Raw genomic sequence first — 27,130 nt, 5'->3', positions numbered from 1 at the left:
CAAGGAACCGAAAAACTCCATCAAGTGACCTAATGGTGTCCTAAAACTCCATCAGGTGACCTAATGGAGAAAAAAAAACCTTGGGAGAACCCAGGCTCAGTCGGGGGCCAGTTCTCCTCTGGCATTTATGAGCTAGAGGCCGGATTGTAGTTTGAACTGTAGGATTATATGAATGCCTGGCTGAAGAGATGCGACTTTAATCTAGTTTTAAACTGGGAGAGCGAGTCTGAGCAACGAACAGTATCAGGAAGACTATTCCAGAGTTTTGGAGCCAAATGTGAAAATGCTCTCCCTCCTTTGGTGGTTCTGGATATCCTAGGTATGACCAAAAGCCTTGAATTTAGTGATCTTAAAGAGCGCGATGGATTATAGGGCGATAGAAGATCCGTTAAATAGACTGGAGCTAAGCCGTTTAGGGCTTTATAAGTCAGTAGCAATACCTTGTAATTAATACGGAACTTTATAGGTAACCAATGCAGTGATGATAAAATCGGTGTTATATGATCATATTTTCTTGATCTCGTAAGAACTCTAGCGGCGGCATTTTGGACTAACTGTAGCTTGTTTATTGAGGATGCAGGACAACCAGCTAATAAAGCATTACAGTAATCCAGTCTCGAGGTCATGAATGCATGAACTAACTTTTCTGCATCAGAAACTGATAGCATATTACGTAGCTTAGCAATGTTTCTAAGGTGGAAAAAGGCTGTTTTTGTAACATATGAAATATGATTTTCAAAAGACAGGTTGCAATCGAGTATAACACCCAGGTCTTTCACTGTAGAGGATAAAGTAACAGGACATCCTATGATGTTAAAGTTGTATTGTGAGAGGTTTTGTGGGCGGTTTTTTGAACCGATAAGTATTACCTCTGTCTTGTCTGGATTTAATAAAAGAAAATTACGCGTCATCCAATCTTTTATATCTTTAACACACTCTGTCAATTTCGTTTTCAATTTAGCGTTTTTATATATATATAATCAAATAATAATTGACACTCGATTAAATACACTCGATTAAACTCGATTACACTCGATTAAATACACTCGATTTAATTATATCACATGGAACCGATCCAACCGATATAGATATCATTCCAAAAAGTGATGAAGTCAAATATGATGAAGTAAAATATGTACGATTTTGCAAAAATCGTACTAATTCGTACGAGTCAGGTCGTATGAATTCGTACGAATAAGCCACCTCGTAGAATTTGTACGTTTTCCCGTGAGATCGGGTTGACTATTCACTTATTGTGTCTCCCAAATGCCTGATAAACATGATTTATCATTTAAATTTTCCTGAGATGTTGATTTATGACAAACAAATTTTTTTTTTAAATGAGGATTTAAATGATGATTGCAAAATACAATCTTATTTCCATAAGAGTGCTAAATTTGATCACTAAATTAATGTCAGTCATTTTTAAAGACCAAGTAGAAGTTGTTGTCATGGTGAAACCTCCAAACATTTGATATCTCTGAAAAGCCCTGAATGTGCTTTTTAGATGCTGTGACAAACTGTGACATGTATATACATATATAAAAAATCTAGACAAAAGTCCTTCCCTGGGTCTCAGGAGGACCCATATATACACACACTTCAACAAAACAGCATTGATACAGTCACAATACACTGTGGCCTACCTTCCATGTAACTTTTATGCTTTGGGAAGTGATGGCTTCCAGCGTCACGTCTTGGGGAGGTCCCTCTGGATCTAGAGCGGTCAAACATTCACACTGTTTAGCGTGATCTGATGTCTGCAGTCATATTTCTCATAAACAGTGGCACCAGCACTTATCAGTATCAGCTTATCAGTTTATCAGTCACTCTCCTGTAATGTCCCCCTAGACCACCAGTTGGCAGTATTGCATCATAATTGCTTCTCTGTGTCAACTGATGGAACAGTTCCACAGGAAGTGAAACATTAACAATATGCTTGCATTACTATTTGTTCAATGAATAAAAAAGCCCATCAAAAAGCCCTAAAAGATAGCCCAATACAGTTTAAATATCAGAAATAGGATGAAAGAGTAACGTGCACAGTGCACTGATGAAATGTGGGCCTACATAATAATACCAGAGACATGAAGTAAATTTGATTTCACATCACAAATATGACTTATAAATCACACCTGCTTCATCAGTGGTTACGGTGAGCTCGTTGCTGGGTTCGCTGTCCCCAATGTGGTTCTTCGCAAAAATGCGGATGTTGTAGGTGGACGATGGGTGGAGTTCAATGATGGTCGCCTGGTTTAAGGTGGGAGAAACATCTCTGGTCCTGCGAGCTCTTTCCCAAGTTTCTGTTTATAGGTAGAGATGAGCAAATGGTTGAAAACATATCTGGAACTCATGTGTCAGCTGATCAGCTTTATTTATTGCCATTTTAATCTCAATTACAAGAATTATGATGATGTATTCATGCCAAACAAGGGATATTTCACAGCTGGATGAATGTGTATTTAAATTGGGCCATTTACGTTGAAGAAATGTGAAATTATTTTAGAAGTTGGTGCCTTCTAGACTGAGAAAAGCCAGAAAATGTATTTTTGTCTCATGTGGATGAAAGACAACAACTCCCAGAATGCACTTGCTTCGTTGCCCTACAATGTACAATACCACTCCCAAGCCACGCCTACCGGTTACAGAGGGTAGTATCGGAAGAAATGATACAACTAGGCTACTAGTTGACTCGAAAACTGAAAAGACGCTGTTTTATCGTGAGATCCCCCTATGGGCGGGTTGAAAACATGCGGAAAAAGCTCCTCCTACTGGCTGTAGTCTCGAGCCTCTGCCCAAAAATGCCTCCGATGACGCAAAATGACGATTTTGCGTCATCGGAGGTTTTTTTCCAGACACACAATGCAGAAATTGTGTGGGACATGAGGGACATTGTGTGGGACATGAGGGAGGGAAGCACGGTCATTCGAAAATACTACCGGGTTTCTACTGATACAAAGCTTAATGCTAATCGGTGAAGTATCCCTTAAGAACTACTGTTGTTTGCATTCATTTGGATCATGTACCTGTTTTATTTTTGCACTCAATATCGTAGCCGGTGATAGGACTGTTTCCATCGAATCCCATGGTCCAGCGGAGGGCGATGGTCCTCTCTTTCACCTCACGAATCTCCACTTTAGGAGGCTCTGGTGGCTCTGAGCATTGAACGAAAAGGCTCTCAGATTCTCAGAGGCTTTGGATCCCTCCCCGCATTTAAACAATGACATTTAAATCAGGAGATTTTCCTCAAGAGTCTCGTTTCAAATGCCTAATAAATCCCCAGAATCTCCACCCAAGCCCAGGTGATTTTCCGGCTGCTTACCTTGAACCGTTAACTGAAGGATGCCTCTGTCTTCACCATAAGAGTTAATAGCGTGACAGGAGAAGAACCCAGAATCCTCTCTCATCGTTGGATAGATCTGAAATATAATTCATATAAAAATAGAACTAAAATTCAAATATAAATTCAATATAATAACATTTTATCAACAGAACTTTTACATTACAAATATAAACTACTATAGTAATGTAAACTACATTACATTACTAATGTTACATTTAAAAAAAGAAAAATACATTTAAAACACCAACATTCAAAAGTTTAGGATTTTTTTATTTTAAAGGAATTACTTTTATTGGAGAAGAATGCATTCAATTGATCAAAAGTGACACTAAAGCCATTTAGAATGTTACAAAAAATTATATTTCAAATAAATGCTGTTATTTTGAACTTTCTATTCATCAAAGAATCCTGAAATAAAATTTATCACGGTTTCCACATAAATATGAAGCAGTACAGCTCTTTTCAGCATTGATTATAAAAATAATTGAGGAGCAAATCAGCATATTAGAATGATTTCTGGAACCAAACCCAAAAGGAATCAATCATATTTTAAAACATATTTAAATTATTTAAAAAAGAAAAACGTACTAACCCCAAACGTAAAACAGTAATGTCTATAATAAAGTAAAACCACATAAACAAATAAATAATAAATTGTCTATATATACATATTCTATATATTATTATTAAATATTTATTATTATTTAAATATAATAGTGAGTATGTGTATGTGAAGGACCTGATCACCCTTTAAACAATTAATTAGTAATCAAACTAGCCTTCAGAATTAAACCAAGGATCACCAGTATGATATTTTCTACTAGGTATAAAGAATTGTTTCATTTCGAAATATGTAAATCGGCCAAGCATGAAAAATGACAATGCACAAATGAAGAAGCCGACCTGCAGGGTGGAGACGACCTCGTCGCCGACGTTCTTGACTGTGACCGTGTGCCGCCACATGTCTGGATTGATCATATGCGACTGCTTCTCCTTTTCCACCTCCTTCTCCCATCTAACCATGATGGGCTTCTCACCGTGGGCCTTACAGCTCATCTCGATCTTCTCTCCTTTCGTTGCCAGAGAGTTGTTGGGATACGATGTTATCATGGCCGGAACTGAGAAGGAGAAAATAAAATGCACCATGAGGACACATGCCATCACTGCGAGTGATGAATGAGCAAGTTTTTCTCATGACATCAGTGACTTTTAACTTGCACTCGTGCAAGTGCCATGTAACGTTTTGCAACAGCAAGGATCAGAACACTTTCCTACTCCAGACAAGGGAAATGTTTCACAGCTCTATGGCAAATACAAGATTGAATGTGATGCTTTATGCAGAGGTACAGTTATTATCCCACACACATGCACACACACGTTCCTCACAGGCATTCATTGGGGAATCGGAGCACCAGGCGGGTACGTGGGAGCGCCGGTACAGCGTGTGATGTGATTGAGTGTGTCAGGTTGAAAGTCCCGACCGTTTACATGTCATCTCTTATTCACTCCAGCAATTCTCAGTATAGCAGCCAAAAAATAAATAAAAAAATCACTTTAGCAATGTTTTATTTTGTTTACATCCCTGATTTTAAAACATCTCATATTTTATGGTATTTATATGTATTAAATATTTTTGTATAAAATATTTTTAAATATTAAAATGACAATTTTAAATATTGAAATCCCATCAAAGTTGCTTGTTTTTCAGTCTTTTATCACACTATGCCAAGTAACATTATCCACATGCTGCATGGGAAAAAATAGTCATTTATAAGAAATATCTCCATCATTTCTTTAAAAAAAAAAGAAGTAGTTCCTTTACTGACATCATCATCCAGGAAGTGACATCATTATAAGAGAGAAAACAAAGAGTACAAACATCAGTAGCTAATCCAAGAGAGGTGACAAAAAATTGGTGTTAACTAAAACTAAAAATAGTTTTCAGTAACTGAAATTAATATAATATAATATAATATAATATAATATAATATAATATAATATAATATAATATAATATAATATAATATAATATAATAATAGTCACACTTAGTCTGTCTGTTTCACAGATTTTTTGTTAGTATTCATTGGTTCCTGTTCTCCTTTGTTCTGTTCCTGCCAATCATGTGTCGTCATGGTAACTTATGATTTGTCATTCTGTCCAGCTGTGTTTACCTTATTATCGTCTGTATAAAAGTTCCTGTGTTTTTAATATAATATAATATAATATAATATAATATAATATAATATAATATAATATAATATAATATAATATGCTCGTGTTCCCTACAACCCGTGACAATATAATATAATATTAATATAATATTAATATATATATATATATATATATATATATATATATATATATATATATATATATATATATATATATATACACACACATTGTGATACATATATATACAAAATGAATAATGTTTTCAACATAATGAAGAATTGTTTTTTTTGTATGTTTAAGTTGAAGTACTAAAAATACTAAAAATTAAATTAAAATGAAAAAATCTATACAAAAATATTAAAAAAAAATTATACAAATGACAAAAGCACAACAGAATTATACTAAAATTTTATTAAAATGTAAGCTGAGAAACCGCCCCCGCTCAAACCAAGGTAAAATAACTTAAAATTCATCCCTATGCTCATTTAAATGTGATTTAAAAAAATATACATAAAATATATGAAACAAAAAAACATTACAAATATGAATTTGTGAAACATGACCCTTTGTGATTGTAGCATCTTTTTTAGTTTTTTTAGTTTGTTGCATGTGCATTAGCTGGACCAGCCCGAATATATATTTTTTGGCATGACTTGAGCTAAAAGTTACAAAATTAGTATGATTAATATCAACATTTCAGAAAATATCCCAATTAACTTCATAGTGACACCCTATAAGCTAACAGTCACTGAGCATGTCTACCCTGTTAGCAAGCGTTTTCATTTGTAAACACTGAGAGTACACGTGCAAGTCTCTTAATACGACTACAGTTGATCAGAGGATAAAAATGAAGCTGTACAGTCCCCCACTAAAAGACGCAGGCAGCCTAAACTGGCATCCTATTTCTTATCCCGGCCGAGAGCTCGGGAGTTATGTGATTATCCAGAATAAAACACTAAAGAGGGAAGTAGGCTCTGTGTTGGAGGGGCAGCCGCATCTTCCCTCAGGCTTCGAGCTGTCTTCATCATGACTGCATAATTGCTGTGTTGATGTATTTCTTTAATATCCAGCAGAATTATAAGCAGCAGTTGGACTGAAAGGGAAGGTGCTAATTCCCCTCCTGAGATCCAGACAGAAGAACGGTGTGTTGCTGGGCAGGAACTTGCTCTCCGGCTGTAGGAGTGATTTACGTCTCTTCTGAATCCTCTCGGAATGATTCAGGCTCGTTTTACTCATTCATTTAGGGGTCGTAAATGGACAAAAATGATCCGCGTTAGGCTGCTTTGTGTGTTTGAGCGTGCACATTATTATGTTTTTGCGCGTGTCACGAAAACACACATTTACACACAGTATCTCAAGGTAGTTGCTTTTATTCCCTGGTCTATCAGGGGCAGAGAAAGTGATGTTCACCATCCCGAGAGAAAGAATGAGATAATAACACAGATTCAGCATTATTTACCTGAGAGGAAAAATGAATCCCTGAACATTAATTTAACAAACACTTCACAACTTCTGTTCTCTTTAGTCAAAGCAAACTGTTTATAAAGCTGCGTTCAAATTTAATACACAAATCATTCATAACTGGATTCTACTTTACTAAGAGTAAAAAGGACACAGCAAATTTATTTATAAATCAAATCCATGGAATTTTAACAAGAATTAATTTGCAGTCTATGTTTGGCACAATTTCATTATAGAAATATTACAGGTGAAACACACTATTGATGGTACTAACGTTAATGCGAACCACTGTATGACATCTGCGGCGTCAATTTTTGTAACAAACTAGTTTGTTTTCCTTCCTTAAGAAGAACTTAATGTATTATAACTGATTCACAACACTTTGAAATTAAGTTTTGTGTGTTGTTTTTTTAATCGAATTTTTTACTTCATCGGAATGGAACGAAACTTGATAAAGGTTTCGGAACTTGCTATGTGAATTGTTTTTATAAAATCATGGACATTATTAGAAACGGTTAAATGGTCCTAAAAAAAATTGTCACACAAAAAATTACCGCATTGGAAATCAATGTGAAACTAATTTCATCTAGTGGAAACGTTTGGTACTGCGCCCAAACCAAATCTTACTGAAAACTAATTTTGGAGGTATCAACCTCAAATTTGGAACACAACTTGTTTAGATTTATGGCTTTGATTTTCATGAGGCCCGTTCACACCAAGAATGATAACAATAAAGATAACTATATTAGCATCCAGACCAGCGGACGATATTGTTGTTGGTCACTTAACTATCTATCTATCTATCTATCTATCTATCTATCTATCTATCTATCTATCTATCTATCTATCTATCTATCTATCTATCTATCTATCTATCCATCCATCCATCCATCCATCCATCCATCCATCCATCCATCCATCCATCCATCCATCCATCCATCCATCCATCCATCCATCCATCCATCCATCCATCCATCCATCCATCCATCCATCTAAAAACAGAGCTCATTTTCAGATGCGTGTCCTTGAGCGGTCTAGCTGACTGAGATGCAGTAGGAGTCTGTGGTCTCTGGTTTATATCCAGTCCGCAGGGAATCCTGGCTGCTTTCCTCACCCCCTCCCATGAGAGTCCCCCCCACCCCCCTTTCACCTGGACACGTTACCATGCCAACCAGCTCCGGCCTGCCTGCTCTCCCCCAGCTGTAAGAGGGTGCTGTCAATGGAGGACAAGAATAGAACAAACATCCAGAATTGATTTTCAGAGGAGAGCAGTTACTAGCCTGCGTGTTTGTATCATGGATCCGAGGCTGAATATCTTTCTCTGATAGGATGACGCTAGTAATTTCGTCCTTTTTCATTCCTTTTCGCAATGAGAAAAAAAAATAGCACGAGAGGAAAAGAACGATTGTGTGTTGTTTAATGTCTTGATGTGTATAAGGCTGGAGGGGTTGTCAAACTAATCAGTCTAATTAGGTCACAAGGGTCAGAATTGACAGTTTGCTTTGCACAGCTCTATGACATTTGACCCCAAACTATCAATCCACACATAAATCTGTGAATCGGAGACACGTTTGCCGCATGTTTGGTGCAGACACAGGGAAATGATCCAGTTTCTCTTGTACAGAAAAAATGAATATTTAAAGCTGAACATTAAAGTTTACAAAAAAGATATTGTTCATTTAACATGATAACCTTCAGTGCTCCAATAGAGGGGCATGTTGTCATACTATAAGGGGTAAGTTGTCACAATGAAAATCACCATTTAACAGCTTCTTAAACTTAAAACAATTAGAATAGACTAAATAATAATGTAAAAGGCAGCTTGCAAATAAATATATTTAAAAAAATGAAATCAATATTTCAAACCACAGTTCAAAATAATTTATATATATATATATATATATATATATACACACACAATATTTATAATAGAATTTATAAAAGATTTATAAAAGTAAAAATAAATAACAATGCATAATACTTCTACAGTATTTATACATTTTTGTTATGTTCATTTCAACATTAACTAATATATTTTCATCAAAATGTATCTGTTCATAATCAATATCTATAAACATTATTTAATGCTTTGTAAACTAACATGAACAATGAGAAATTTTATCTTGATTAATTAAAATTGACAAAGGTTAATAAATGCTGTAAAATGTATATTTCTCATTTTTGGCTTGTGTTAACTATATTATGCTGTGTTACATACACTATACACTATAAGTGTATTTTATATATTTAATATTTATAATGGAAATTTAAATAAAAAATATTAATTATTCATAAATAATGTATCTTAAATATAATAAATATATAAAAAATGCTAAACATATTATTTCTAAAATGTAAAAAATGAACACTGCTTTGTTTCTAGGGTGCATAACCAAATGCAACAAATGAAACAGGAATGACTGGAGCTGGAGATGGAGGCTTCCTCCAGTGTAATGTCTCTCCTGTCTTAGTCTCATAGCGGCTCCTGGCTCCCCGCAGGCTTTCTGAGGGCACCCATCATCCCCTATCGCATCAGCGCTCAGGGCTGTGTGTGGTGGATGTAGGCCAAGACCCTCCGCCTCACTGGGCTGGCGGGCAGATTACATGCATGTGTACAGCATCCCCTGCCCCACGATGCACTGGGGTAAACAGTGAGCTGACTGGTTAAGTGGCCGTGTTCATCGCGGCCTGATATCCTCCTTTACTGCACCATTGGGCTTTGCGTGGAAATGAGCCGCATCATGATACGGGAAATGGAAAAGCTTGTGGCCAATCAGAGTGAAGGAGGGGAGGGATTATAATAAAACAGCCATTAACGTGACACTCCATTATATCTTGTTATATAGAGAGTTTCTTGGGATTTTCAGCTGTTCTTTTCTCAGCAGGATTTCCTGAAAATTGCACTGTACTGTCAAGCAACAGTGCCTCTACATTCTACATCGCATAATACTAACTATTTCTGCAGCTATATAAAAGTTATGTATTTGAATTACATCACTAACATCATAGAATAGCATAGTTCTAATAGCAGGGCACATTGTAAGCTAAGAATTAAAGGTGCAGTAAGCATTTTCTGAGAAACGCTATTGAAAAGTGGATTAGACCGAGCACCACAACACACTTGTAGCCAATCAGCAGTAGGGGGCGTGTCCACTCATGATGGGGGAGGAGAGAGAGTGAGCAAGATAGAGATTTGAAGAAAGACTGTAGAAAGAGATGTCTGAAAGACATTACAAAAGAGAAAAGCTCAGAGGAATATCATTGGAATATTTGCTTACAGCGAATTCTTGCTTGTATATACTCTTGTATTTTCATTTTTTGTTCTTCCTTGTCATTCGTTCCTCATCTTCACTTTATTTTTTTGCAAAACATTATTTTGCTGCGCTTTAGCTATGATAAATAGTCATCCACTCACAGAGTGTTTGTGCATTTTGGGGGCAGAGCAATGAAGGGTGTGTTTGTTTGGGCAGATCAACAGTGTTTCTCAGCAATCGCTCACTGCACCTTTAAATAACTAATTGGAGTTTAAAATAATAGCATATTTGTCTCATTTTAAATAAACACTAAAAGTAAGAAATTTACTTTAGCTATGGTTAAAAGTTCAGTGATATACTGTTGATATGGCAACTAGCAAGTTAAAGTTTCGTTGCGCTAGCATGTGTGGAAACGTTTAAACCATGTCTGTTACAACTATAGCATTGCGTAGCATGCCCAGATTGTGACCTAAATCACATTTTTTGGCCAAAATCTGGGGTATACAAAAGAATGCAATGCACAGAATATTCTTTCCTCAATCTGATCTTCATTTGGAAGCCTTTTCCCACCCTGTTTCTGCTGTTAAAAAAATAAAAAGGTATAAAAACATTATTGCATCTTTATTTTTAGTAATTATTGTTAATTGAACCCCACTCAATGAATTAAACATGCACTGTGGCATACATGAAATGTATAAAACAATCTGTTTCAGATTAAATAAAATACGTCTACACTGTATATACCACACCATAAGCAGTTCACTCATCTTCCATTCCAAATACAGCTAGCCACATTAGCATGCAAACCTTTCATAATCTCCTTTTACAACACTATATTTAAAAAATCAGCACTTAGATATATGTATTTCTCATAAAGAAGTTAAAACAACTCAACTGAAAAACTCAATCCTGATACTGTTTTTTTATTTTTTTTTTATTGTTGTAGTAAGTAGAGTTTCAAATCAGGTTTGAGTACTGAGTAATGGATTTGAGAATTTTTCCTGTTTTGTTCCAAAAGGATACGATTTTCTCCTTCTATTCTGTGGCTATGGGGACATGAGCCGAACTCTCAGCACTGATCAGGGTTGATCTTAATGAGGAGCTTGTTTTGCGGTTAACTGAAGAGATCGCAGCGGACCCTGAAACAAACCTCTCAGGGAGACTCGAGTTACACCAGCGAGCCACAACAACAGACCTGTACCTCCGGGAGCAGAGCTTTCCACACAAACACCACGACAAGCCTGTACGACAAGTATTTCACCTGTCAGCCTGATCGATCTCTCTGAGAACAGAGTGAGTGTTGTTACACGACATGAGAAGGAGACGGCAGAGAGAATAGGGAGTAAGGGAGGGAGGATGAAGAAGAGGTTGTATTGGGCAGAGAGAGCGGCTCTGCAGGGAAGCTCCTGCTGCGTGCTGATAAGAGCAGGGTGTGAAAATAAGTCTCTCTAACATCACACTCTGATCAAATGAGAACGCAGCCTCCTTTGCATAGGCAGACAGGGAATAGTCGGATAACCCGACATTAAAACAGTTCATTTAGCTGCCGTGTCACAAGCTGTAGAAAAACACTGTTAAATCAAATGGATTTTGGCATTTATTTGAGTCACACAAGTGTATAAAGATATTACTGCATTTTAAATAAACATCTTTGATGAAGTCAACATGAAATCAAAACTGACCCAATTTACTTTCTACAAATACACGTTCCAGGTCTTATTATAACAAATCTTATTATATTCAGTGTTGGGGGTGATGCATCACAAGTAACGTGAGTAATGTAATCAGATTACTTTTTTGTCACTAGTAAAGTAACATATTACTTTTAAATTTACAACAAAATATCTGAGTTACTTTAAGTAAGTAACACAAGTTGCTTTGTTTTCTAGTTTATTAAGGCTGTGTGTGTAAAAACAGTAAAATGCAAACTCAGAATATTACGCAAACCTGCAATTAGGTCATGTGTCCACTAAATAGTTTTTTCCCGAGGCTAGCGTATTTACAGTAGCGTGACGAGGCGCTGAACGACTATTTCACGCTGAGCGTTTGCTGTTCTTTACTGGTCGTCGAGTGTTGAATGTTCTCCTTTGAGTAAAACACGCACTTTTTACCCAGCCGTCCAATCAGTGTGGAGGAGGGGTGGGACAATTACCACATGACCAACGGTAATATTCTGCTTGTACATCGATAACAATTGACAACAAGCACATCTCTTCATCCAAAACTAGTGCCAGAGCAAGTATGTTACATGTGTCGACATTTTTATATTCAGAAACAAACTATTTGCGAAATCAGATACTAGTAACAGTTCCATGTATATTCTGTATCATAGCACATATAGCGTCTCAATTGAAAAAAAAATGCGCTCAAGCGCCTGCAGCGAGGTGTCTTCAGAAGAGTGCTGCCGTTTTTAGCTTTTGTGGACACGCATCCTTAAGGTTGTCACAGTGCTAAAATTCCAGTAGCCGGTACCGATAACAGTAAAATTTCACAGTCCTCGGTACTAATTTCGGTACCAGAGCAAAATCATTTTTCTATATTATATAACTATTTATAAATAAAAATATTAATTAAATTAAATGTGTTTATTATTTATGATGATAATAATTCAAATAGTAAATAAGTGGTAAATTATACATTTAAACAGCATGTAGCCTTCAAAAGTTTATAAGTAAACTTTAAAATTAGCCGCTTTTCCACTGTCGGGCCAAACAGTTCAAAGACTTTTTTTTATATATATACATATATATAGAAAAAATTATATATATTTTTTTTTATAAAACTAAATAAATGTTAAAAATGCCCTATTTTACTCTGAAATACATAATGTTGTGGACAAATCTACTTAGAATTTATAATTGAAAAACTCTCACAACCATCATGAAGGATTTTTGGAATATAATCTGAAGCAATATTTACTGCTTTTTCTCTCCCTATGTGTATGTGTGTGGTAACAGAGTGTAACAGAGAGTGGGTGGAAACAGAAAAAGTGAGACATGCACACACACATTAAGCACATTGAAAGCACAAGCCTTTCCACATGTCAGCTCCTACAGGAGTTCACAGTGTAATGAGGGGGAAAAGGGTTTTGGCTACTCGTGGATAAACACCCACATGTGTCTAAGGCAGACAAAGAGACTTTTACAGCAGAAACCCTCTCAACCTGACACAGACAACTCTGGTTGACACTTAATATCTACAATAATGACACAAAGAATAATTCCAATCCCTCATGATACAAAAAGCTGTGACCCAAACACACATTTGATTGGTTTTGCAGAAGGTTGTTGGTTTACGCTGGTTGGTTCCGCATAAGGGTCACTCTGTGAACTTTCACCATAGTGTCCTTAGGATGTTTAACCCAAGGGATTGTCAATACAAATGGACAAGTGTCTCTTGTACCTCATAACAAACATCTAAATATATTTACCTCTATATGGCTGAGAGGTTCGAATTTTAGCAGAACTGCAAAGCGAACCGTCAAAACAATCATCTTTCATTCAGTACAATATTGTTTCTTACTTTTCACGTTGAGGTACATGGACTTGCTGACATCGGCTCCCACATCATTGCTGACCTTGCACAGGTAATAACCTGCGTCCTCCTCAAGAACATGCTTTATCAGTAGTGAGCCATTCCCGAGCAGCTGGACCCTGAAGCCGGAGTTTAGAGCAATGGGTTGAAACTGGGGCACCCCAGCACCTGGCAAAGAGAGGAAAACGTCCTCTAGTTAAAGTGGCAAAAAAAAAAAACCCAGTGACATCATACTTACCCCCCCCCACCCCTTTTTTATTTTTATTTATTTTTTTACCACTGGCAAATTGTCTTAAAATCTAACAAAGACAAAATACCAATTAAGAAATTAATTTTTGCATGCAAAGTTCCAGTTGTCAGTGAAGCCAAGTACCTTTGGAGTATTTCCACTCAATAGTTGGCCGTGGCTCTCCATCCGCAGAGCAGTTCAAGATGACAGATTTACCGTAGATTCCATCCTGGTCTTGAGGCTGCACTTTGAACCTTGGTGGAACTACAAAAAATCCACAAATCACATTCAAGTTGTGTCTTTGTGAAAGTTTCTCAATTTATAATCCAAATAAAGGATGCTTAACATTTAGTCTTACCTCTAACAATGAGCTGACTCTGGTATTTGACGACAGCGGCATCGTTTTGGGCGATGCAGGTGTAGGTGCCGTTGTGCACCCGCTGGAGGTTGGAGATACGCATGGAGCTGGTGAAGTCGATGTTGTCGATGGTAACACCCAGGCTGGCATTAATGGGCTTTCCATCTTTCTCCCAGGTGATAGAGATGGGAAGGTCACCTGAGCGCACAACGCAGGGCACGAAGACGCGATGGCCGATGGAATATCGTGGGAATTCGAAAGGCTGGATAAAGGGAGGCACTGACGACAACCAGAGAACATTGTTAAATATTGTTACTGTATACCAACTGAACAGGACTTTTTAATGACATTATTTAACTCATTTTACTTCAGATGTCAAGTATCACTAGCTACCTTTCACAGTGACGTGGACACTCTGGTTCTTGAACAGCTGGGGCTGAACGAGCACATGGCAGCTGTACTCTCCTTCGTCCAGTTCTTTCTGCACGTTCAGCAGCTTCAGCGTGCCGTTGTTCTCGAACGCCCTTTGACGGTCATTAGAAGGGAGAAGGTTGGAGTTCTTGTACCATTTGATGGAGTAATACGGGTAACCAATCACATGGCAGTGAATGTACATGTCCCGCCCCGCTATAGCTGTGAGGTTTTTCATTGGTCGTATGTCAGCAGAACCTTCAAGGGTACAAAAAAGAAACACTTCTCTTTAAAAGAATATTGACATTGTGATGGAAATCCAATTTGCAGAAAATGTAGCAAAAAAAGAAAGAAAATATAGATTTATGGATTATGGATGAGGGCCTTTCTAAGATCAAAGAAAGAAAAAGACAACACGAAGTAAACAATTAAGAGAGTAATTTGATACTCCTAAATTTGACTGTTTCTTACACATTGCATGCCTTTTTATACCATCAGGGATTGACATTAACACTACAAGCCACTTTGGCGGGTTGAATTTTATGTATTATATATACATGTTTCAATGGCAGTCTTTTAAAAAGGCATATGAAAAATTAAACTAAGTGCAATGTAGTGTTGTCAAAAATATAGATTTTTCGATACATATCAATACTGCAATATCTGAAATGCTTCCAATACTAATTTTCCTCAGAATAGATACACAACACCAGCTGCTCTTTCTCTCTCTCTCTCATCTCTCCGAGAGCGAGTTACACACAAACCCGCCTCCCCTCACTATCTCGTTTCATTTGCTCCGGATGAACATTGTTGGTGGCTTGAATTTCGGCGTGTGATTGTGTATATTGCACATAATTTTACTCATTCCCGCATTCATTTTTGTGCTCACAGCCGCCTCTCAGTACTAAATTGAGTTCTTTTTCGCTGCATATTGCGCTTAAACGGACAAATACACACAAATTAGTGTCGAAATGCGGGCTTGGCGAGTATTCACGTAAACATTCAGTTATGTTTTAAGTGAACGTAAACAGTTGAGAAAAAGAAAACACGTGTAACTGTATAACGGATCCATGCGTCAGTCTTAAAGCGACAGCAGCCTAATATACCTGTGCCAAATTATAAGATAATATTAAAAATATCTATATGGCAGTTTTTCCCCATGGTATTGAAGTCAAAATAGTGGCTAGTGAAAATGCTGAGTGGCTACTAACTTTGGATAACCACTTTGGTAACTAGTCACAGTAGCGGATGAGCAAAAAAGTTAATGTCAAGCCCTGTATACCACTGTGAAAAAGAAGTGTACTTAATTGTATTGAATGTGCACTTGTAGTGTACTTCAAATCTTAGAAGTATATTGTTAAAAAACTGTACTGGCAGATCATATAAAATTGATGAGTGCACTTTTTTTTAATAACGTCCGATTAAAAGTTTTACTTTAGAGTACATTTTAAATCATTTTATTTTAATAATCCTATAACACCTATTTTGATTTGTTGACTAACATACAAAAGCACATGTAAAGTACTTGATTATAATTTTAACTGTAGTGTGTTATTGTACATTGGATTTAAATTAGTGGGTCAGAAGAGGCACTCAAATTGTCATTATTAGCTAAAATATAAATATAAAATAATATAAAATACATATCAATTTAAACTAATACATGCATAACATGCAATTAACTGTCAGAAAACAATACATTCAGTTCACATTTCCATTATAAGAACGCTATTTTAAAATATGCTAAAGTGTACTTCATTTTCACAAGGGTAATATTAAGTCTCCAGAGGAAATTGTTTAAAATATAGATAAGGACACACACACAAAAAAAAATTAATGATCACAAACAGACACTACATGCACCAAAGAAAAAGAAACAACTTTTTCTACAACACTGGTTTGAGGAAAACAAATACGCACCCAGCCATATGAAAGAGTGAACATGACCAAAAAAAGCAACTAAAAGAATAAAATAGCTCAGCAGAAATGAAATAACAGCAGATGTTAGTCAGGCCCTCGTCTCATGTATGAACTTGAGATGAGCAGAATGAAATATACGTATATGTGTGTGTTTTGGAGGAGTCGATCTGACAAGCACCTCTTACGTTTATTCGAGCCTGGTAGGAGACCGTCCCTGCAGAGTTGTTGCCGGTGCAGCGATAGACCCCGCTGTCACGGACCTGGGTGTGGGAGATGTTCAGGTAGCTGACCACGTTCCCCTCCGCCGTTATACTGTGACCGATGCGGTGCCGACTGTCCTTCGTGATGACGTCATCGTCCAGCGTCCAGGTGACGGCGGGCTGTGGAGTTCCCTTGACGTGACACATCAAGGAGACAAACTCGTTCGGACCGACCACTTTCTCGCTGAAGGCGGACAGGATCTTAGGGGTTCCGTCTGCGGACAGAGAGGTTTTTATTAAGCTTTAAGAAATCAAAATGCAACCAAAATGAAAAGGCCGGGACAGTGCTGACCTTCTAAAATGACTTGCACGAAGTCCTGAGCTGACATTTTGGCTTTCCTGGCAAAGCATTGGTAGGCTCCACCATCGCTCTTCGCCATCCCGTCCATCACAAGGTTCTCCTTATTGATCCCGTTCATTCGTACGTTGGCGCCGGCAATGATCTTGTCGCCGTTGCGGTACCAAGAAAGCTCGAACTCATCTGAACCAGTAACACTGCAGGATAGCGACACTTGGCTGCCCACACTGCCTTTCACCTTTCGCGGACTGACCACCACTTTAAGAGGTTCTGGAATACCACAGTGGCATTATTTATGTTAACTTCATCAATGGGATATTAAGAACTCACTGACTCAGAAAAAAAAAATTGGAATGAGAAACATATATACCTTTTACCGTGAGGCGACCTATGACCTCTGCGTTTCCGTAGCTGTTCCACACTTCACACACGTAGCTGCCACTGTCACTGGGCTGGGCTCTCTCGATCAGCAGGCCCGTCACGCTCTGACGGAAACGCGAGTCTGATTCCAGTGGTCTGTTGTTCTTCAGCCAGCGGTATTTTGGTGCGGGGTGTCCGGAGGCCTTGCATGGGAGCTCCACCCTGTGGGACGCCATGACCTCCCGCTTCTCAAACCCATCGAGGACCGCAGGCGCTGAGTTTGTAGGATCTATTAAATATAAGATGTGTTCATTTATATATCATTTTAAACATCCATCTATCTATATATCTATCCATCCATCCATCCATCCATCTGGCTGTCTGTCTGTCTATCTATCCGTCTCTCCATCCATTCATCTGTCTATCCATCCGTCGCCCATCCATCCATCCATCCATCCATCCATCCGTCCGTTCGTTCATTCTGTTTATCTATCTGTCTATCCATCCATCCATCCATCCGTCCGTCCGTTCGTTCATTCTGTCTTTCTGTCTATCCCACCATCCATCTGTAAGTCTGTCTGTCTGTCTATCTATCTATCTATCTATCTATCTATCTATCTATCTATCTATCTATCTATCTATCTATCTATCTATCTATCTATCTATCTATCTATCTATCTATCTATCTATCCATTAATCTGTCCATCCATCCGTCCGTCCGTCCGTTCATTCTGTCTTTCTGTCTATCCCACCATCCATCTGTAAGTCTGTCTGTCTATCTATCTATCTATCTATCTATCTATCTATCTATCTATCTATCTATCTATCTATCTATCTATCTATCTATCTATCTATCTATCTATCTATCTATCTATCTATCTATCTATCTATCCATCCATTCATCTGTCCATCCATCCGTTGTCCATCCATCCGTTGTCCATCCATCCATCCATCCATCCATCCATCCATCCATCCATCCATCCATCCATCCATCCATCCATCCATCCATCCATCCATCCATCCGGTCTGTCAGTCCATCTATCAAGCTACCTAGCGAGTAAAAACATCTTCTAGCTACTTGAATGGAAACTAAAATGTTCTGTTTGTCAAGCTTACATTCCCACAACATCAGTTAAAGTCACAGTCTGGCTTTGAGTTTGAGTCACATGATGATACACCATGAATGCACTTTTAGTCATTTTGGATTAAAGTTTTTAGACATTTTAGAAATATTTAGACTCCTTTTAGACATTATAAGTTATGTTATATATCTTGTTCTTGTAAAATATTTCTTAAAACGCGTTAGCTGCTAGCACTCACTGGTCTCTGGCTTTTTCACAGAAACTTTAAAGCAACAGGAACAATGAATGTCTCATCTGACTGATTAATTATATATCATTAAACACTTTCACCTGGCACAAAGAGCCGTGCGCTGTTGCTCTGTCTGGTCTCGGATGTGTAGCGATGTCTCGTCATGCAGCGGTAGTTGAATAATTCGTCCTCCTTCTGCACATCTAAGATGTACAGGGCCCCCGTGGACGTTATGAGAAATCGAGCCCCTAAAAAACCACACAAAACACAATATTATTAGTGTGAGGTAAACATCTTAAATTAATTGGTGAGCGTTAAACACAGTTAATCTGTAGCATCTGTGTGTCATAATGAGACATTACAGACATGGTTAACAGAATCTTGTTTATCCCATCAGCCTCAGCAGGAACTCGCTGATTTGGCGCAGCTATTCCTGCCAGTCGAGTGCAGTTTTGATTGCCCCGCCGCTCATGTACCAGTAAGCACTGATTTCATGCTAATGGTTTGATAACACAGAATGTGCAGGTCGTAAAACTTTATGAGGAATAATGTCTGCCAGGGCCGCCATGCGCTCTGCCATGCCTCTCAGAGGAGACGTCTGTGTCAGATTTGATTGAGAATGCCATTTGCTCTCATTTCTATGCAATGACTAAAACGGAGGGGTGGAATTTGTCTCACTTCCTGTAACAAGAACATATCGTACAGCCCTCAAATAAGAAGGTAATTCCACTACGTCATTTAAAGCTCAGTTTTCTGAGGATTCCTGAAGCACAATTCTAGAGTGAATTCAGATGTCAAAGATTAAAAATTGAATATAGTAAATATAGTATTATTTATATTAATACATTTAATAAATTCATGATTTGGAATCTTCACAGACCCCTTCCCCATTTGCTTTCATTGTACAGAAAAGAAAGATCAGGAACACGCTCTTCAAACTCTTTTTGTGTTCCACTGCAGAAAGTTATACTGGTTTGGAACAACACGAAAGTGAATAAAGGATCATTAAAATTTTTGGGTAAACTATTAACGTAGTAAAAAAAAAAAAATCACAAGCCGTAAAGACTTGTGTATAAGGATGATGCTTCCCTCTAGATTTCAGATATTCAAACGCCCCTCTGAGCCGCTCCTGGTGCTCTTGTTCTCCTGTGGGCTTTGTCTGGGCTATTTTCCAACATGATCTCCATTTTATTACAAAATGCCTTTGTGTGTGTGTGTATATATGTGTGTGTGAGTCTGTTACTGTCTGTGTGTTAAATCAAGCACCATAAGTAAACAGTTTAGCAATGAATAAAAGAAGCTAGAGTGAGCCATAAGGCGAGATGCAGCTATTGTGAGTTCTGACCCAGTTAGAGATGACACACCGCAGATCTGAGGTCCTGCAGGCATTGCCAGTCGTGGACTTAATGTGGAGTGTGACGAGCTACAATTTACACAGCGAGTGGGTGGAGAGAGAGAGACAGAAAGAGAGAGAGAGAGAGAGAGAGAGAGAGAAGAGAGAGAGAGAGAGAGAAAGAACGAGAGAGAGAGAGAGAGAGAGAGAGAGAGAGAGAGAGAGAGAGAGAGAGAGAGAGAGAGAGAGAGAGAGAGAGAGAGAGAGAGACAGAAAGAGAGGAGAGAGAGGGAACGTATTCGTTTGTCTCAGCAAAGATTAATGAGCTGTCTGATTTTTAAACCACTAGCATGAGGAAGTAAGGATCTAAATGTAAAATTAGTTTATTAAATGAGTGTTAATTTTTTTATGTTTTGTTTGACAAAATGTACCCTACTTACTGTTATTGCTAATGGTTGCAGTTAATTATTAAATATATTTAAAACCCTATTTAAAAACATAAAATAATACTTTAAAAATAAAAATCAATAAAAATCAATGTACATAAATTAATATCTTAACATAAATAATCTGAGTTTATAATATTTTAATTTTTATACACATATATTTTATAATTATATATATATATATATATAGGCCTTTTTTTATAATGGTAATTAAGTGTGTGTGTGTGTGTGTATTATGCATTATATATAATACATAATAATATAAATTATACTACATACATATACATAATACACACACACACTTAATTACCATTATTAAAATTATATATATATAGGCCTATACACATCACACATCACATCACAACCTTCTGCACTTGTTTTCTTATATTTCTTCACAGCCCCAAGACACATCACATTAAAGAGATATGTGAAGTACTTGTTTATTCGTTCCTTTGCATGCGAGCAGTGCTGGTATATAAGAAGACAGCTTGTCTTCCGTGACAAAAGGAAAATAACTGTGTGTGTGTATGTGTGGACTGCAGCACACACGCAAACACACGCACACATACACACACACACACACACACACACACACACACACACACACACACACACACACACACACACACACACACACACACACACACACACACACACACACACACACACACACACACACACACACACACACGTCTCTGTCAGAGCCTGCTATCTCCCCTTTACTCAAACATACACTTCAGCGGGAGCAAATTACATTTCTACTAACAGTCACACTTAATGTGCTGCAGTATTTGTCTCGAGAATGAGAAGACTTTTCAGGTTATTTAGAATGAGATTATTAACTCAGTAGCATTGCTATCCCGTGCCATTTTGTATTTGAAATGGCGCAACGAAAGGCCAGACGTTGAGGACGAATACACTTACAGAAGAGCCGATAGGGGAGCTGTGTGCCCCAGTTTCCTAATCTGATAGCTGAAGCATTTGAGGTGCTTTAACTGTGTCGAAATGACAGGTTACTGGGTTCCTTTCTCTTCCTGTAAAGCCGATTTCTCTGTTTCTCCCTCTAGCAATCTCACGTTTTTTTTCTGTCCTTTGAATACTGTAGCACACCCAAGCCATACAATGCTCCTCCCTGATCTTTAATGCATATCCCACAATGCAGTTTTCTTTTTCATCACTGGCCCTGTCCCAAATGGCACACTTCATATGCACTTTCGATCTTGTGGACTTACAATGGCTGCCGCGTGCGCGTGTCCCATTTGTCATTTTAGGCCTCAGAAGGGTGCTCGCGGGCACCCCCTTTGCGGCCGATATGCGCCCTCGATGCGCACTTTTGCCGAGCCCGCACTGATGCGGACTCCGCAGCCGACTTCTTCCCGACAGTCAAAGCGGCATTACGTCACGAAAGTGCGGACCCTTAGGAAGACCACGAGTGCTTAGGGTGCCATTTGGGACAGGGCCACTGCATTAAAACCCTCTGGAGCAATATTGTACTCAAAGTTCAGTTATATCGCTATTAGTGCTTTTGATCCTTAAAAAACAGCACTAAACAAAATAGTCACAATTTGAAATCAGTACAAACTGGCACATATATTCCCACAATGCATGTTCCTAACCGCTCACCACAAAAGACCCACATATTTTACAGTTTTGTCAATTAAACAGTTAACTTGTATGAAATGTTATGTGACACTTATTATGAATTCTAAATGTGAGACTATGCTGTATGGAAGCTTTTTTTCTGCCACAGAATAAAAAAAAGAATAAAGATAATTGCACCTTTTTATCTCACATTTCTGACTTTTTCTCTCACAATTGCGAGTTTACATCTAGTTTTTTTCTCTCAGAATTGCGTGTTATAAATTCAGAATTGCGAGGTAAAAACTTGCAATTCTGACTTTTTTCCTCAGTATTGACTTTTTTTTCTGACTTTTTTTCCTCAGAATTGGACTTTATAGCTCACAATTGTGAGTTTATATCACACAATTCTGACTATATAATTTGAAATTGTGAGTTTATATAAAGCAATTCTGACTTTATAACTTGCAATTGTGAGTTTATTTCTCACAATTCGGACTTTATTTCTCTTGCAATTGCAAGTTTATATAAAAAAAAAAGTCTGAATTGAGAGACGTAAGCAAGTTTATAACTAAACTCAGAATTGCAAGTCACAATTGTGAGTTTCAGAATCAGAATTGTGAATTGTGGATCAGAATTGTGAGATATAAATTTGCAATTGCGAGTTAAAGGCCTGGTTTCACAGACAGGGTTTAGATTAAACCAGGATTAGGCCTTAGATAAATTAGTGCATTTAAGTAGCTTTTATAAATGTGCCTTAGAAAAAAAACATTACTGGTGTGCATCTTGTGACAAAACAATGGCACTGACATATTTTAAGATATACCAGTTCAAGTTGCTTCAGTTAAAACAGCTTAAACATGCATTTTAGTCTGGGACTAGGCTTAAGCCTTGTCTGTAAAAACCGGGCAATAAAGTTGGAATTGTGAGATAAAAAGTCCTTTTTAATGATGCTAATTTATTTTTTATTCCATGGTGAAACCAAGCTTCCATAGAAAAGTATGTTACAGTAGCTGTTATGACTGGCTTACATCTGTGTAGTTCAACACTGTTGTTTGTCATGCAGGCCAAGTAGCTGAATTCTGAATAAGCATTAAAGCTGTGTCATTTTTTAAGTTGATTCTTAGAAAAAAAACACTTTGTTCTTTCAAAATGATATGTGCTCATTAATGTGTAATTACTTCTACCAACTAATCAAGTATTCTCATAAGCGTAGAATCTGCCATTAAGAATACATACGAGCGAGTCGCTCGAATGGCGGCAGCCATGTTGCGCCTCCATCTTGAAAATACATTAGCCAAAGAGGGACATACCTGGAAATTCAAGCTTCGCCATTCACGTTTTGACACTCACCGTGACGAATGTGAGGGGGAGATTACTCGCGACTGCCGGCAGATTTGAAATAATACGGCCACCATAAGAGTTAAAAAGCCCTCAGAATGGGAGGGGCTAGAAAGTAATATTCAGTTTACATTTACATTTACATTTATGCATTTGGCAGACGCTTTTATCCAAAGCGACTTACAGTGCACTTATTGGTGCACAGTTGGTAGTCATAACCAATTTCACCGCTAGATGGGAGAAAATCCTACACAGTGTAGCTTTAATATGTAAATGTGGGAGGTCATATGTTAATGTGTGTGGTTCTGACTGACATCAACACCATGATGATTTCTGAAAGACCAAATTTGCAGCTTAGTTTCCATTGTTGATAAAAGGTGAATGTCAGAGTGGGTTGTTTCAAAAGAGCAAGGGAAATTATAAACCTTCTTTAACAGAGTTTCTAAGAGTTGAAGAGTTTAAGATCACACATGTGTCACCTTCCAAATAACACAAAAATATTGAATGCAATCAACATGAATCCGTTCCCGTGGCTCTGACGACAGCCCATAAGATATTTGATCAGTTAATTGGTTTATATATGTTTGTGTGTGTACACTCTACAATAGAGTGTAATCAATATTAACGATCCAGCTCGCCTCTGACAGCGGCTTGTCTGCAACGTGATCTGCAGAGAAAAGCCTTCAGTGAGTATTTGATAACATTGAGAAGTCTGATTCAGTATAGTGAATTGTCATTGACACTGTTCTAAAGGCGATTCACACATTATTTTGAGTCATCATATAAAAGTATTTGTGGTAAAATAAATATGTGGTTAGTGGTGCCTGCTAAGGTGCTTACTGTTGATTATATGAATCAAATCAATAGAATAATTCATTTGTGAATCAGACATTACTAATGATGATGTCTAAAAAGTCAATGAATGAATTTAGTTCAAAATTTCTGTTGTCAACATACCGGTAAGTAGTACACTACTGTTCAAAAGTTTGGGGTCGGTAAGATTTTGTTTATCTTTTTTTGAATTGATGCCCATCTCAAGTAAACCTAACATAACCTGTTCAGGTGATTTATAACTCTAAACAACACAAAAAGTAAGATAAAAAAACAAAAAAACATTTAAGCTTACACAGGTAAGGAGTTTGTTCAATTCAAAACAACAGTAAAAGCACAAAAGCCAGTGTGACCGCATTATCCGGAATAAAGTGGGGGAGAGTTTTCTAAAAAAACAAGAGCAAGACCTAGGCGTTTAATAAAGCCTAATCATGCTAATAAGTGAGCTTCAGTTTGATCAGTGTCTTTATCAGAGAGAGAGAGAGAGATGGAATGCAATTAACAGGGTTGTAAAAAGCATAATTTGTCAGAGTGTGAGATGTGAGTTGACAGCAGCTGCTGTTGTCAGGGAAACGTGGCCCATACTGTTACTGTACACACACACACACACACACACACACACACACACACACACACACACACACACACACACACACACACACACACACACACACACACACACACACACACACACACACACACACACACACGTTTCCATGTTTTATGGAGACTTTACACATAATGATAGACATAATGATTTTTTACAAACTGTATGCTATCCCTTAACCCTAAACCTACCCAACTACACTTTCTGCATTGTTGTATGATTTACCGTTGTAATCGAAATTATTCAACCACTATTGTAAATTAAGTTTATTGGCAAAATGTACAGATTTTCAGCTGCTTGCAATGAACAAATCGAACAAAATTAGTTGAAATGGCTCAACACAACAAATGTTTCAAGTGGTGTCCCCAAATTCAACTGAAAATGCAACTTTTATTGACTTCTGCAGTATTAAAATTATTCAATCCTTTTATGGCAAGCATCTGAACACCCTTTTGCTGTTATGACCTGCTGCAAACGAGACGTATAACCAGACACCAGCTTCTGGAAGCGTTTCTGAGGAATCGTTTGTGTGCTGCAACCGCCTTCTTCAAATCCCACCAGAGATTTTCTATGGGGTTCAAGTCAGGTGACTGATGGTCACTGTAGAATCTTCCAGGACATCTTCTGCAACCAAGCCTTGGTGGAATTTGAGGTATGCTTGGGATCATTGTTCTGTTGGAAGATCCAATAACGCCCAAGCTTCAGCTTCCACACTGACGGCATGACGTTTTCTCCTAGGATTTCCTGGTACTACAATGAATCCATCGTGCCTTCCACACGCTGAAGGTTTCCAGTGCCAGAGGATGCAAAGCAGCCACAGAGCATCACCGAGCCCCACCATGCTTAACTGTAGACAGAGGGTTCTTTTCAGCATATGCTTCATTCTTCTTTCTCCAGACATACCGCTGATCAGTGTTAATTTTGACAGCAAATTTTGATTTAGTTTTAGTCATAGTCTTTTGACTAAAATGCCATTTAGTTTTAGTCATATTTTAGTCATCTGAATTGTTTTAGTTTTAGTCTAGTTTTAGTCGACGAAATACAATAAGATTTTAGTCGACTAAATCTACAGTAGATTTAGTCGACTAAAATATAATGGGTTTCAATTTAAATGCATTTATTTAGAATTTCTCTAAAATTTCCAAACCCATATACTCCCGGAGAAAACATATATTAACCTGCTAATATGAATGATTTTAAAGTTTGAACGTGCAATACAGATACATATGTAACTACTGTAACTTAAAAAATATCTTAAAATTAAATAAAACCACTTTTCCTAAAGTAGAAGACAGTCTTTTTTTCAATGAATGATATATGAATTCTTTATAACTACTTGCATACATCATTCTCTATTCTTTCAAGCAGACATATTTATTTGTATGAATTAAATATAATTAATCCTTATTAAAGCTATTAACGAGCAGTGAATGCTTTTCTCTTTTTCTTTTGTTGCTTGATCAATATTAAGGACACAGACCGCATTAGGTTTATTACCCACTGTCATGCGGATCTGATGCACTGATGCACATAGATACACTCACAACTGTTTAAGACATAACCGACATAATTTACGTGAATACTCTCCAAAACGGACATTTAGACATAATATTTGAGTGTATTTGTCCATTCGGACACGAAAGAGAGCTCAATTCAGTACTCGCGTGCTGTATAGGCTAGGTGTCTATGTGAATGGCTGCACGCTTCGGGTCGGGTGTGTGCGCACAGAAAACCGTACCGAATAGAGCTCTTTTTTTGCGTCGTCACTCTTATTCAGATCTTCATGTCTGCTCTACTCATTCTCCCAGACGTTTACATGTTTTAACATTTTATGAGACATGCAGCGCATATAAACCCGTGTGCCGCTGGTGGGTAGATCACGTTACAGTACAATTGTGCGCATCTACCACAAATGCAGGACATCAGACTGGATCGCTTCCCAAATCGTCACTATCTAACATTTTCGTCTAGTTTTTATTCGTTGACGAAAATGTCAATAGATTTTCGTCATAGTTTTTGTCATTCAAAACTAGTTTTTATTTAGTTATCGTCTCGGTTTCGTCTGTGAAAAATGTCGTTGACG

At 37.6% G+C, this 27,130-nt stretch overlaps 1 protein-coding gene across 1 annotated transcript in view; it reads right to left on the bottom strand.

The window, feature by feature from the left end:
* dscama (Down syndrome cell adhesion molecule a) overlaps nt 1-27,130 on the bottom strand; it is an 84,675-nt gene that overhangs the window by 23,375 nt on the left and 34,170 nt on the right. Inside the window, exons 4-16 of the mRNA XM_082158509.1 lie at nt 19,013-19,159; nt 17,611-17,889; nt 17,235-17,510; nt 16,861-17,157; nt 14,745-15,020; nt 14,352-14,630; nt 14,138-14,257; nt 13,753-13,932; nt 4,247-4,461; nt 3,323-3,419; nt 3,027-3,155; nt 2,136-2,303; nt 1,647-1,717 (exon numbers count right to left, since the gene is read on the bottom strand). Coding sequence (XP_082014635.1) covers nt 1,647-1,717; nt 2,136-2,303; nt 3,027-3,155; nt 3,323-3,419; nt 4,247-4,461; nt 13,753-13,932; nt 14,138-14,257; nt 14,352-14,630; nt 14,745-15,020; nt 16,861-17,157; nt 17,235-17,510; nt 17,611-17,889; nt 19,013-19,159 — 2,534 coding nt within the window. The remainder of the gene's footprint in view (nt 1-1,646; nt 1,718-2,135; nt 2,304-3,026; nt 3,156-3,322; nt 3,420-4,246; nt 4,462-13,752; nt 13,933-14,137; nt 14,258-14,351; nt 14,631-14,744; nt 15,021-16,860; nt 17,158-17,234; nt 17,511-17,610; nt 17,890-19,012; nt 19,160-27,130) is intronic.

Source organism: Leuciscus leuciscus (assembly GCF_965113295.1).
Source record: "Leuciscus leuciscus genome assembly, chromosome: 24".
NCBI classification, from domain to species: Eukaryota; Metazoa; Chordata; class Actinopteri; order Cypriniformes; family Leuciscidae; genus Leuciscus; species Leuciscus leuciscus.
Note: the sequence above shows the minus strand (reverse complement) of the source record. Positions and strands in the feature narration are given on the sequence as shown.